General features: G+C 45.5%; 1 protein-coding gene across 1 annotated transcript in view; it reads left to right on the plus strand.

Moving 5' to 3' along the window:
* MRC1 (mannose receptor C-type 1) overlaps window positions 1–14597 on the plus strand; it is a 705818-nt gene that overhangs the window by 412923 nt on the left and 278298 nt on the right. The window contains exon 18 of the mRNA XM_069211541.1: window positions 8938–9005. Coding sequence (XP_069067642.1) covers window positions 8938–9005 — 68 coding nt within the window. The remainder of the gene's footprint in view (window positions 1–8937; window positions 9006–14597) is intronic.

Below are 14597 nucleotides of genomic sequence, written 5' to 3' on the forward strand. Positions count from 1 at the left end.
TAACAATGGGTGGTATGCATGTTGGATTGGTGGCTTCAGGCCTCACATCTGGCTCTAACAACATAAATCCACAATAGTTTAGCTATTGAGACTGAACTGTTTGATTATGTGACTTCTTCCATTGTTTGAAGGTCTGGCAATGGACATTATACTAGAGCTTGTTGCCGCCTCCTTCTCCCAGGTTACCTATTTGTGACATTAAATGATCTGGAACATTAGTCATTGTGTCCACACCAACAAACATGATGAATAGGACCAAAATCGTGATAAAGCAATACTTACACCCATTACACATCAAAGTCATGGGGCCAAATGTGAGCCTCATGGTTGTCTACAGTTGTGTCAACGACATGGATTTGGGCTTCAAAATTTAACAGTCTGTTCTGACCGCATCCATATTATGTCAAATGTGACCAACAACACACTGCTTTGGTGATTGTGTAGGAGAACCTACACAACAAGGCAACTTTAGATTGTTTGTGATGATCAGAAACATATATTGATGTTGTGATGCATTTAACAGGGCCCAGTACTGTATTTACAACCGACAACATGATGGATGCCTGACCTAGTTCACTGGACATTAGGAACTGCCCACGACCGCCAGCAGAAGTTGACCACGTGGTAGGCAGTTTCAAGCACAGCGGACACAGCCATAAGCTAATGTTGGTGACTGTGACAGTCGGACAGTGACTGTCATTCACTGTGACAGTCATGTGCCAATGGCTGTGCCCATCAGCAGCGATGACCGCATATGTGGGGTACATGTATGCCACATTTTGCTAAATCACTCATTTGACACCTGACACATCTGCCATCAACACCTCCACCACTTCATCTGCTGTGTTCCACCTCTGGGAGCGATCATGCCAGGCCAAGGAGGTGAAAGGTCCCCTGCCTTCTCTCCTGAGAAGCTGGAGAGGCTCGTTGAGGAGGTCCATCCCCTGTACGGTCAGCTCTATGGCTCACCAGAGGTGCAGGTAAGAACCTCACAGGCATATTTGACTTTGTTCAAAACCATCCTTCGCTTCCTCAAAGGCTACAATGTAGCTCTGAGCCCCAGTTAGACTTTTCGGGTACCTGTTGTCACAAGTGTTCCATACATGGGATGTACATGGTGCTGGTAGTGAAGACAAGTATTCTGTGTATTTCACAGTACCATTGTGTTGTGTGATAAACCCTAGATTCTCCTTATGTTGGATTCATATATCTATGCAAGGAGACTTTACAGCCATACATTGACATATCTTTGTATATGATGTTTGTAAATGTAAAACAACATGTGCATAACAGCATAAGCTGTGTATATATACTGTTTTAGTCATTTGAGGATCTCATTAGCAATGTGTTTAGTCCCACAGATCACTCAGCCCAGATCTGGCCTTGCCAATCTATTGTATGAGAACCATGTACAACTCACTGTGGACTTCAGAGTGCCACACAACCCTGAACCCACATAGAGGATGGGCACAGGATGTACTGTCATGCATGGAAGTGATGGAAATGTGAGTGTCATGTAGGTTCTGTATGCTCAGCCTGCAGAGACTAGGATCTGTCAAATGTTTCTTATTTATGGGACTTAGACCTGGCTAGAGTAGAGTTACTGTGGCTCTGCAACTGTGGCACTGGGTCCACTCCTTGTATACCTGTAGATCCTTGGATGTGGCCAAAATGAGTCTTCAGTGGCAAGACTTGGCCTAAAGGCTGCTGCACATTGACTACATTACGACTGGGCCCTGAGGTAGCTCCCTGACCTTGAACATATTTGCATTGAGCCTCTTTGTCAATGTGTGGTGTTGACTTATGACAGGAACCTTACTCCTTCAGCTCTGTTGTCACCTTTCCATAAGTCATATTTATACAGTATAGGTGTATTGCATGAGAGAAAACCTACAGTGCAGAACGTTGGGTGATTCATGGGAGGGTTTGACTTGGGACTCATTAGCTTGGTTACATGCAACCATGTATGTTGGATGCCATCTCTGTAGGATTGCCACATATGGCAAGAGGTGTGTTCTTTGCTTCAAGTATATACCACACAAACCCACTCAGAGGTGGTATGAGATTACATTGGGTAGCCCACATGCCCACACATGCACAGGGAAGAGACTTTACATGCCACCCATTGCAACCCTTTCATTGTCACTTAAGTCTTAGGGTATAGTCTGTACTATGGTAGTTGACTGTAGGATGGACATAAATGTGTTGATCCAGCCAGGCCCAAGGAGTTGACCCTTCAGATTACAATGGTGTGTTGTGTTTCATTGTGGCTCATATCACAGTACATATTGCTTCAGCCTGGTCTACCTGATGTTGGTAGGCTTGTTTAGTCAGTGTTGGCCGCGAACAGAATAGTGGGTTAATCTGCAGATGACACCAAAAGTGTATATGTATGTCCCTGTATTCATCAGCATGTTTGCTTTACACTTGGGGTGTGTTGACAATAACAACATTTTTGTGATTGGTGTTTTTGAAATGTGTGTGACACAACAAGTTGGCCACAAAATTGAATTGTGACCTTTTCATTTGTCTATTGCATCCATACAGGTTAATGACCATCAGAAGAAAGGTGTTTGGAGAGCCATCACCCGGAAGGAGAGGCCCCTGAGGTCCATAGTCAGCAGAGTACCCACTGTTCCAAGAGGTGAGAGGACCTGAGACACTGGGCCTGGAAGATCGCGGAGATCGAGCTACCGCTGTCCCCCCAACTTGGGTGGGGCATATTCTGGAGCCTGACTCCCCCTCCCGATGGCCCACATTCTGACTATGGCCTACCCTAGCATGATGGGAGTTTGAGCAGAGCACAGCAGCTACAAGGAGGTGAGTGCTGGGTATATTCAAACCTGTTAAATTGCCAAGTTGATGTGTTAGAGTCGGCCATCTCCCCCTTAAGATTGGAGACGGGTCATGGTGTGACTGATAAGATGAGTATTTGTGTAGGTATGGAAGTTGGTGCCTGCTCATGTGCCTCGCCTATTGGCCCAGTGACACTATAGTGTACAGTCCACAACCAATTTACTCCCCAGGGCCAACCCATGGCTGAATATATTAATTCTTGTGAGTGTCATCTGTATCCAACAGTCAACTTGCCCTCATTGTGTCAGCCCCAACAACATACAAGATGAGGTAATAGAACACTGTGCTCAGCCATGTATCTGCTCATGTGAGTATATTGGCCCCTGTTCCCCACAGGCCACTTGTCTTTGGAGTGTCACAAGTGCTGGTGCCTCCCTACTGTCTCTAATGTGAAGGTGGCCATCATACATGTGACAGAGCATTAATTACCCTTGGGTGCAGTCAGAGAGCAATACTTTCCATTGGTAAGTAGTGAATGTCCATCACTGATGTTTTATGCATGGTCTACCTATCTGCATGGGATGATGTCTGATTCCCTCACATATGTGTGCAGGCCAACATGCATTAGCAATTGGACATATGTGATGGACCCACAGTTCATGTGGTGCCACAGACAGGAGTGTGTCACCATTGCTTGGTGGCTCACGCATACCCTAACCCATCTCTCCATGTAATTTGGCATTGTAGAATTGCAGAAGTAATGAAGGAAATGACTGGTAGGGCTACGGTTTTTACTCACAATGTGCATTTCCCTCGCATTGATGTAGAATCTTTTGGCGAAGTGCTTAGCACACGCATATTGCGTTGCAAATGTTGGGGACACTTTGCTAAAGCTTGCTGCTGGGGCTACTATACATTATGGTAATAATTGGTAATCAAAGCAGTTGTTCAACTGTGATCTGGCACATGTAGTGACCCTATTTGTCTTTGTAATTTCAGCATCAGCACAGGCAAGTAGAGGAGACGGGGCTCAAACCAGTGGGGAAGCAGATGGCCATGGTACATCCAGCAAAGAGACATCAGACACGGAGGGACCCAGTGGCCAAGAGGATGAGGGGAGTGCCATGGAGGACACAGGATCAACATCTTCATCTTTAGGTTCTTCCTCCAGTGGCCACTCTGTAGTGGTGGTAGACCTGTTCTATCCTTGTCCACCACCCCAGTTCCATCTCCACCCTCCCTGTTGCTCCCCACCCAGTTAGCCGTGCCCGCTCACCCAAGAAGCTGTGAGTCTCCTTTGCACCAGGCACCTCACTCCATGCCCCCAATACACCTGCAGCTCTGAGTGAGTAGGCTATAGACCTCCTGAGAAGTATCTCTGTGGGCCAGACTGCCATTCTGAATGCCATCCAGGTGCATGGCAGCCAGCTTCAGCAGGTGGCTGCATACCAGGAAGGCATTCACAGTGCCATGTTTGGCCTACAGAGATCTTTTTAGGCCCTAACATCCTCACTGATGGCAGGCTTCCACCCCCCTGCCTGGGGGGTGGAAGCTTCTTCCTCATACTTCTTCCTCATTAAGTTTCCCTTTTCTGCTACCTGTCCCAAGCACACACCCACCTCAACTCACATAGGCAGCACACATTAGAACGGGCACCACAAAACATACTCGCACACAAGCACTCAATGGTCACTCGCAGAGACCATCAGTCCCACCATACCCACAGACCCACACACCATACCCACCATACCCTCAGACACCGCTCCACTCCACAGTCCCACATATCACACATACCATACCCCCAGATACCACCTGACACCCACACACCACACACACCATATCCCCAGACACCAACGCAACACCCACATACCCACACACCATACCCACCATACCCCGCTCCACTCCACAGTCCCACATATTACACATACCATACCCCCAGATACCACCTGACACCCACACACCACACACACCATATCCCCAGACACCAACGCAACACCCACAGACACACACACCACACACACCATACCCCAAATACCACCCTAACACCCATAGACACACACACACCACACACACCATACCTCCAGACACCACCCCAATACCCAGACACAACCACCACCTTAGCCATCACCTGCACCTCACAACCCCTACGAAAGGCAGATGCCCACTCTCACACATGCAACAAACACCACCCAAACCCAAGCATACCTCAGACACACCAGCAGCAACAACACTCACAGCCAAGACAATCACTTCTTCAACCTCCCAACCCCGAATCCCTTTTGCAGATCCTACCCATTTTCCCAAAGAAGGTTTCCTGTTTGATGCTGCCCTTACTCCTGTGAAACCCTCATCCCAAACTGAAAAGGACCCTGTCCACATCCCAAACCATCCCTTCCATGTCCAAGTCCTCCCCTATCACACCTCACCCAGCACAACCTGAAACCAGCCACACCCCTCCTACTCCTAAGAAGAAGCTGACCCCTCACAAAGACCCCACCCTGCCCAAAACCGAACCCACCGATCCTAAATCTGACCCCACCTATGGGGAATCATTGAGGTGCCTGGCATGCTCACATGATGTCCCTTCCTATGAAGGTCATTATGCCAGTGGTCAGTAAGTGAAGTTGTGGTGTACAGTAATGTGCATAGACTTCTATTTGGGGAATGGTCACTGGCCTTACCCCATATTTAAAGTTGTGTTAATAAACCCAAGCTGTTTTTTGGGTGGTGTATGCCTCCAGTTGTGTTTGATTCACCCTAATTTCTGACCTGTGGTTGGCAAAATCTAATTTTGGAAGCAGTACTGGTGTCACCCAAGACAAGGAGAGATGTTCAATGGATAGATATATGGGTGGTAATCTAATTGGGGTGTCATTGCAGTGTGTGTTGTTTGTTATGGTAAGTATTTCATCTTCGCTTGGCCAATGTCAACATGTAGTGGGTTAGATTTGTCCCCCTGATGTAGATTGGACATTTGTATCATGTGTGCAAACTAAAGTGTTGGGTTGTCCGTGAGATACATGAAAGCTCATTTACTGTACAAATAGTGTTTTGGGGGCATTTGCGTAGTGAAATGCGTCCCAGGACAGCATTCTTCCTTGTAGTGAATCCTAGTTTGTTTTAGTGGGAAACAGGAGTTAGCTTTGCCTTTGGCTTGAAGACACATGCCCCGTCACCTAGTGACTTTTACCATACTTAGCTTGCTCTGTTTTAGCACATTTATTTAATTATATATTTTAAGATGGCTGTCTTGTTTTTAGTTAAGCCTGTGTTTTAGTTTCAAGTTATCAGTGCCACAGTGTTAAGGCGTCAATATCAAGCAACAAAGCTAAACAAACTGTAGGTGTTCACATTACGTACTTTCCTCTCCACGCCTTTGAAGGAATTGTTTATATAAATTACCGTCCCAAGCATGTCTTGTTATTTATTGATTGGGAACAGACCTATGCAAGGGATCCGAGCAGATCAGTATAAATGCACCACTTAGACAGATAGTCAGAGGGATTCCAACCAGATGCCATCGCTGCTATCGATGCTGCACGTCACCTTGACGCTGACCCAGTCTTCGTGTCCCTAAGGAGTCTGAGCTAGAGATCTCATTCCAAGGTAACAAGGGTTTGGGGGTGTTTCTCATGGACCTGGCATTGGCAGATTAGGTTTAACACACCTTGCTTTCTTTTAGGTTAGAGATTAGGTTCACATTATTAGGGTATTAGGACATATTTCACATCTCATGTCATTTCATGTTAATGCAAGATGGTGGGGGTCTTCGTACTAATGACTCTTGTCTTTACCATTCTGTTTCTTGCATTATTCATTATCCTAATGATTGCAGCCCATGCAACTTATTGTAGATTGCAGTTTTGTTAAATAAAACCTATTGAAACTTTACTGCATCTTCTTCATTGCCTGTGTTTGAATGAGACATGTTGTTCATGTGAGAACGGGGTAATCTCAGTTTAACCACAATACTCCCTGAGATGTCACACTCTTGAGTCCATGCGCAACGACTAACACAAATCACCTTTTACTGTTTGGGTTTTTGGTGAGTTGCTGCTTGTGAGTCGGGAGTGGGGGGGATGACAGTTGCGATTTACTGTAGTATTAGCATTGTCTCCTACAAACATAAGTACTGTCATCCTTAAACCAGCAGTCTTGCCTAGAGCAAGAGTCAAACTACAACACCTGGGGTCCCCCTGATACCACCATCCCTATTCTGCAGGTATTGTGTACATTGTAAGCTTTTGATATTTTTCGCTCAAAATGTTGTGCATCCCATTTACCTTCCATTGTCTTGCAATCTGGGTGAGGTTTGAGGGGCCATTATAGGGATGTTGTATGGAAAGGGGTGTTTACACATCTATAAATATGTGTCCTCAATATCACGACAGGCCATGGCATGTGAGTCATCCAATGGTGTCACTTTAATTAGTAAGTGTGAAGTTGATATGGTATTGCTGTTGTGTGACACGATGTAATGTACACTCCACTGTTCTTAAAACTGCAATGTGCAGAAATGTGTTGTTTCGTGGAGTGTGGCTGTGCAGTGTCAGTGACCTACCCAAAGGAGGCAACATGGGGCTGTGATTGGGTCATATGTTATGTACATCTCTGACCCGGGATGCACAAGATTTTACTTGGCGCGTGGAGCACAGCCCCCATACCTGGTCAATGGTAGCACGTTGATTTGTTGTGTTTGGGGACACAAGTAGGTATTTTGTCTTACTGTTGTGTGCGTCCACTGCAGCATTGATTTTGGGCTCCAAGCAGAAGCAGCAGCGGCAGGACATGTAGTATTGGCTCCATGGCAGCACACAATGTGTGGCTCTGCCTGCAGGTGAGTGCCTGGTTATATGCCTCAGTTTTTCCCAGCTGGGACGAGGTGGTTGGATCACCACAGTCATGTGGGCGCAAGGCAACATCATAATCTGTCCGGCAGAAGCACTGGATCGACAGCCTCATTGGCCTATCTCATGGCTGCGATGGTCTGCAATGGTCTTTCAGCTATGGAACCGCAATCATCGTAATATGGTGGTCCGACTGCCAACCTCGTAATCATGCCCTTAGACTACTCTGGTGATATACAAACACTGACAACGGGACTAGGTGGTACAAACATTGCCACAGGAACAGAGAAACACTGACAAAATGATAGGGGATTACTGCCACTTGTGTAGGGCAACACTGCCACTGGTAGATGGAGACATTGAACTTTTGGCACTTATATGGAATAATTTGGACATCTTTGAGCAATTTTCATAAACAGTTAGTACAACTATAAAGGAGTTTGCTGCCCTATGTGCAGTTTTACTAAATGGGAGTTGGACTTTATAGAATCGATTCACAAATTCATCTAAAACTACATAAAACATACTACTAACGTGCAGCCAATATGTAATTGCCAACTTTTGTAAAGTGTTCTTCACATTTTCTGGCAATCATAACTTTTCACAATCATGCCCTTTGCCTGAGGTCCTTGGGCTTTACCCAATATGTGTTTATTTCAGGTATTATGTTATAGCCAATACCAACTAATATTTAGATCTGGAAATATATTATTTAAATAGGTGAAATTTGTAAACTTTGAATTTGTGCAATTTTCACAGGAGATTGTTTGAACAGACACAATCTACATAGGATGGCAAAACCACAATCAACATGTCGTACTTTAACTAGTGGGCTACCGGTATCTCTCTTGAGTTTTGTATGCAACATTTGACCTCACACTGAATTTTCATGCAAGATACCAGCAAACAACAGTCAATGTCATTTTGTTTAATTTACATGACATTTTTCAAAATCAATTGTACAGGTTCATCAACCCCTAAACATATTTGTATTAATTTGTAACACTGAAAAGCCCTTGGTAAGATATTTATTTTTGATTTAAGGGTCTGATCTTTGTGGGGCATTTCTATAAATGCCCCTAATAATGTTCAAATAAAAGCGATCATTCAGCTTTAAAAGGATAATTATACAAGTCAAAACTTTAACAGTTTGCAAAACTAGACTGATTGTTCAGTTGCAAGCTCAGTTAAAATGTATGTATTATTGCAATAGTATGGATTGACAATGCAGAGTGAATATTAATCTCTGAAGTCATTAAAATTGTTCTACTGCAAAATTATATTTCTTCTTTAGATCGTGAGGAAAGAGGACAAGGATGCCTATTTTATTGGTTTACTTTTGGGACTGGATAAAAGATTTAAGTAAGTAGATTATGAGTTCATTGTTTTAAGGAAATGAAAGCAATGTTTTTCAAGACTGAACTTTTTTTTTAAACTGTTTTTATTGGTTTTGAAATATAAACCTGATTCCTACATACAATGCACGTCAGCAACTTCGCATACATTATTTTGACATCGGCATGGATTGTATTGAGGTCAAGCAATAAAAAGATAGCATCAATTACCAGCACTTTGTACCTTAAAAACTCTGAGCGTGGAGTTCGAAATATTTTCTATTCATGAACCCCACCCAACTCGTCAACTTGCGCATTCGTGTAAGCACTCCTGAAGTTTGTATGTCCCAACGAGGTGATTCCAAATCCTGCGTTGGTGTGCATTTCACCCCTCCATTATCACTCCCCTTCAGAATCCTCTGATGTAGTGTCCTCCTCAGGGAACCTTCCCAGTAAATGAGCCCAGAGCGGAAGGGCTGCAGTTGCCCCTCTGTCTGCACGTGACATTTTCATGTGGATCTCCTCGGCTACCCCCATCCCAGCATGTCTCTGAGCCAGTCTGTGAACATTGGTGGCTGTGTGCTCATCCAGCTGATGACCACTCTCCTTTTGGCCAGCAACAGCTCAAGTTGGATTATTCTACAGTGGACCTTGCATCCTCTGGGACATTCCAGCACCCTCAAGAGGCAAACTAGCAGTGTATGCGGAAAGCGCATTTCTGTGCCTAGTTCTATACGTTCCACAACCTGCCCCTAATAATCCCTCACCATGGCACAGCTCCATGCCATATGCATAAATTCAGCAACCGCCACACTGCATCATGGGCCGGAGGCACACCTGGTGGGATCCATTTTGTTTAGTCGTTGTGGAGTGACGTATGTGCGATGCAAATAGTGAAAATGCAGTAGCTTGAACCTATTATTACATGATACTTTGGGAACCAACCCCAGTGTCTTTTTCCACTCTGCATCCGAAATAGGTAGACCCAGGTTCTGTTCCCACTTGCTTCGTTTGGGGTATCAACACAACTTCTCATCAGTTTGAATGGCTTTGTAAAAAAGAGTTATTAGGTGTCTCCTCTCTCCTCATTCAACGAGTCCCTCCAATACAGCGGAGGTCTTACAGGCAGCCAGAAATCCCATCCAGATCTCCCTTGCGACCCACTCCAATTTAGAGTGGTACAAAAAATGATGTGTACCTATCCCGAAGTTATCCCGGGCCTCCTGAAAGGTAATAAATGTGTACCCTGGGTATAAGGAACCAGCCTCCAGGCATCCACTCTCTCACCACTGTGCTATGGACATGACAGAGTCTATTTCTCTAACAAATTTCAAATCCCATATATTCAGCTTTCTGCTAAAGGGCGCTGCCCTATGACCTCATGTGCCACTTTCCTCCATATACTAGCCATATGCGAAACCAGGTATGGCACCGGGTGTCCGACCTGCCTTCCTGTATCAGTAGCTGGGGTAATGTGTTGGCACCCAACCCGTCCCTCAGTAAGTGCTTCTCCCAGTTATCTGTTGGAGCCAGCCATCTAGCAGAATGCTGCAGGTGCACCCCGTAGTAATAGTAGTATATATCTGGGACTGCCAGTCCCCCCTCCTCCATATTCCTCTGCAAAATTGCCAGTTATACTCTGCTACGTTTACCTGCCCAAATCAATGCAATCAATATACTGTTCAATTTGTGGATGAACCAGTCTTCCAGAGCAAATAAGGAGTTCTGGAATAAATAGAGGCAATGGGAAAGGAAGACCATCTTAGCTAGCGCTACCCTTCCCATCACCGAAAGCGGTAGACCACTCCAGAATTTAACATAGTTTTCTAATACCTGCAACACCCTCTCCACATTTTGTAGCCTTTTCAGGTCTGCACTGTGTGTTACTCTGATCCCTAAATATCTAAAGCTGTCCAGTTCCCATCGCAGCCCCATATTCGGCATTCAGCATTTGCGATCTTGGTCTCCCCACCAGGTCTCCTAAAGGAAAGAGCAGTGACTTACGTTTGTTAATTCGGAGACCTGAAAACTCACCAGAATCTTCCAATAACTGTGCCAGGATAGGCATCAACACCTCAAGCGCCCGTATGTAGACCAGTGCGTCATTGGTGTAAAGCAAGACAATATGGGTCGAACCTCCTATTTCAATACCCCACTGCACCAATTCTGCACTCAGCAACATTGCAAGTGGCTCTATCACCAAGGCAAACAACATGGGCGACAGGTAGCACCCCTGTCTAGTGCCTCTCTCCACCCGCCAAGAATACAAGGTTTCCCTGCCCACCTTAATGCGAACAGAGGGGTTCATGTGTAAGAGGCTTATCTAGGAGCAGACAATGGGACCAAACCCCATACCTCACAGCACCGCCCCCAGCAAGTCCCACTCAACCTTATCAAATACATTTTCAAGGTCCGGAGAGACCAAAGCATACTCCCCACCCCACTCTATCGTCTCATGGAGTACATGTGTCAGCCTGCGAAGATTGTGCGTAGTGCTGCGTGCCTGCATGAAAACACATTGGTCCTCATGCACTAAGCGCCGGATCACACTGGTCAGACCTATTGTCAGTATCTTGCAGAGTATTTTGACATCCGTGTTTAACATGGTGAGAGGCCTATATGGAGCAGGATCCAGTACATCCCCCCCTGGATTCGGTATCAGGCATATCATCCCTTCCCTCATAGTCTGCGGGAGGACCCCGACCCGTCGTGTCTCAGGGAAGACCTCCAGCAGTTTTCCTCCGGCTGTATGATGGGACAACGCATGCACTTACAATGCATGCCTTTACAATGCGGCAAGTACTATGCATGGTCATTACCATGCATGCACTTACCAGTAAATGTTTTTAAAACGCATATGCTTTTACCACGCATTTCTTAACCATGAACATTGCGTAGTAAAGGCATAATTGGTAAAGGCATATGCATGGTAAAAAGTAGAGGTAAGTATAACATACATTATTTTATATATATATATATATACACATATATATATATATACAAATACACACACATCTTTACACAGAAAAATGCTAACTACCCTAAACTCTAAAAAATATTTTACCACTCTGGAACCCATACCCAGCCTAAAACCTAAACACCCCCTACCACCCCAAATCCCATACCCACACTAAAATACAAAAAATGCCCTTACCATACCAAAACCTATACCCACCCTAAAACCTCAAAATCTCCTTACCACCCAAAAACTCATACCCACCCTAAAATACCAAAAATAAATGCCCCTACCACCCCAAAACCCATACCGACCCTAAAACCTAAAAATGCCCTTCCAACCCCAAAACCCAGTAACACCCTAAAACCGAAAAATGCCCTACCACCCCAAAACCCTTACCCACCCTAAAATCAAAAAATGCCCTTACTACCCCAAAACCCATACCCACCCTAAAATCTAAAAATGCCCTTACCACCCCAAAACCCATATCCACCCTAAAACCTAAAAAATGGCCTTACCATCCCAAAACCCATAATCACCCTAAGACCTAAAAATGCCCTTACCACCCCAGAACCCATAACCACCCTAAAACCTAAAAATACCCTCCCACCCCAAAACCCATACCCACCCTAAAACCTAAAAATGTCCTTACCGACCCAAAACATATAACCACCCTAACCTAAAAATGCCCTTACCAGCCCAAAACCCATACCCACCCTAAAACGTAAAAATGCCCTTACCACCCCAAAACCCATACCCACCCTAAAACCAAAAAATGCCCTTCCCACCCCAAAACCCATACACACCCTAAAACCTAAATATGGCCTTACCACCCCAAAACCCATACCCACCCTAAAACATAAAAATGCCCTTACCACCCCAAAACCCATACCCACTCTAAAACCTAAAAATGGCCTTATCACCCCAAAACCCATGCCCACCCTAAAAACTAAAAATGCCCTTACCCCCAAAACCCATGCCCACCCTAAATCCTAAAAAAATGCTCTTACCACCCCAAAACCCATACCCACCATAAAACCTAAAAATGCCCTTACCACCCAAAAACCCATACCAACCCTAAAACTTAAAAATGCCCTTACCACCCCAAAATCCATACCCACCCTAAAATGTAGAACTGTCCTTACCACCCCATAACCCATACCCACACTAAAACCTAAAAATGCATTTACCACCAATAACCGTTACCCACCCCAAACACTATATATACATTGTTAGAAATGGGGTTGCAACAAGTCCCCATGATATCCTCCCAAGACTGGTGAGACCGCTTCTTGCTGCCTCAGAACCTCAACCTGTAGTCTTCAGGGGTGAGACCATACTTTTCTATCAGGGCCTTTCTGATGTGGGGATACCCCTGCCTGTCACTCCCTTCTGGGGCGAGTAGGACATCCCTTTCCACCTCAGGAATATAGTTCTCTAGGACAGTTCCCCAATCTTTCTCAGGAATCCTGTGCGCAACTAGAGCTTCCTCATACTCCCTAAGCCACTGACATATGTCATCCCCCTCCTTGAACCCAGGTACCAAATCTGTGGGTAGGTTAGGATTGTGCCTAACACTACAAACGCTGCCACCACTGGACTCCACCTGCAGTACTGGTGAGTCCAGATTTGTAAGACTGCGCTCTAGAGCGAGCCTTTCTCTGGTAAAGGCCCTTTCAGCCTCTGCCATCCTCTCCTGGACTAAGGCTTTTTCAACCTCTGCCTGTCTCTCTTCTACAGCCAGCCTGGCTAGCTGTAGCCTCAGGTCCCTCTCTTCCTTCCTATCTATGAGCTCCTCAGGTGACAGGGAAAGGGAGGTGGTGCTGCTGCTAGGCAAGGACCCAGTAAGGGACTCCCTTTCTAAGGGGTCCTCTCTCTCTACTGGCGTCCCTGGCCAGTCATCTTCTCCCTCAGTGTCTAACTCCTCGGGGTCACTGTCCCCCTGGGGTGTGGACTGGGAATCCTCCTTCTCAGAGTCCTCACTACTGTCTTGGGCTTCTTCAGGGTCTCCCTCAGAACCATCTCCCCCTTGGGCCTCTCCTTCTGTTGCTCTCTCACGTGCCCGCTCAAAATAATATAAGGCTTTTGTGAGGTCCCCTTCTTCAGGCAGCCCTCTCTCTCTGCAGAATACCTTTAACTCTTCTAGAGTGTACCCCAACAACTCATCCATGTCAAAGGTAGACTCCTTTTTGTAAAGAGCACAACACTAGCGTAACCAACAAGAGTCCAAAGTGCGAGTATACAACACAGGAGTAAAAATAAAAATGACTAGCTTGCGAGAACAGGAGAATAAGTTAAGAAAAATATTTAAAACATGTAATGGTCTAAGTTCAATTTGCGGTGCAAAAATTAGTCACAAGGTACTGTGCAAGCGCAAGTCCTATCCCACCGCTGCCACCAATGTTAGAAATGGGGTTTCTGGTTGGCTAAGGTATGCACCTCAGCCAGGCAGAACCTACCCACTCTAGTCAGGGCAAGGGAGTTACACGTCCTATATAACCCCTGCTCACCCCCTTGGTAGCTTGGCACGAGCAGTCAGGCCTATCCCAGAGGCAATGTGTAAAGCATTTGCACAACACATACAACACACGTGACGCAAAATGTACACCACAAAGTAAACACAACACTGAGCTATGTAAAAATAATCTGTATTGCACAAAACAT

This window comes from Pleurodeles waltl, chromosome 10, assembly GCF_031143425.1.
Source record: "Pleurodeles waltl isolate 20211129_DDA chromosome 10, aPleWal1.hap1.20221129, whole genome shotgun sequence".
NCBI classification, from domain to species: domain Eukaryota; kingdom Metazoa; phylum Chordata; class Amphibia; order Caudata; family Salamandridae; genus Pleurodeles; species Pleurodeles waltl.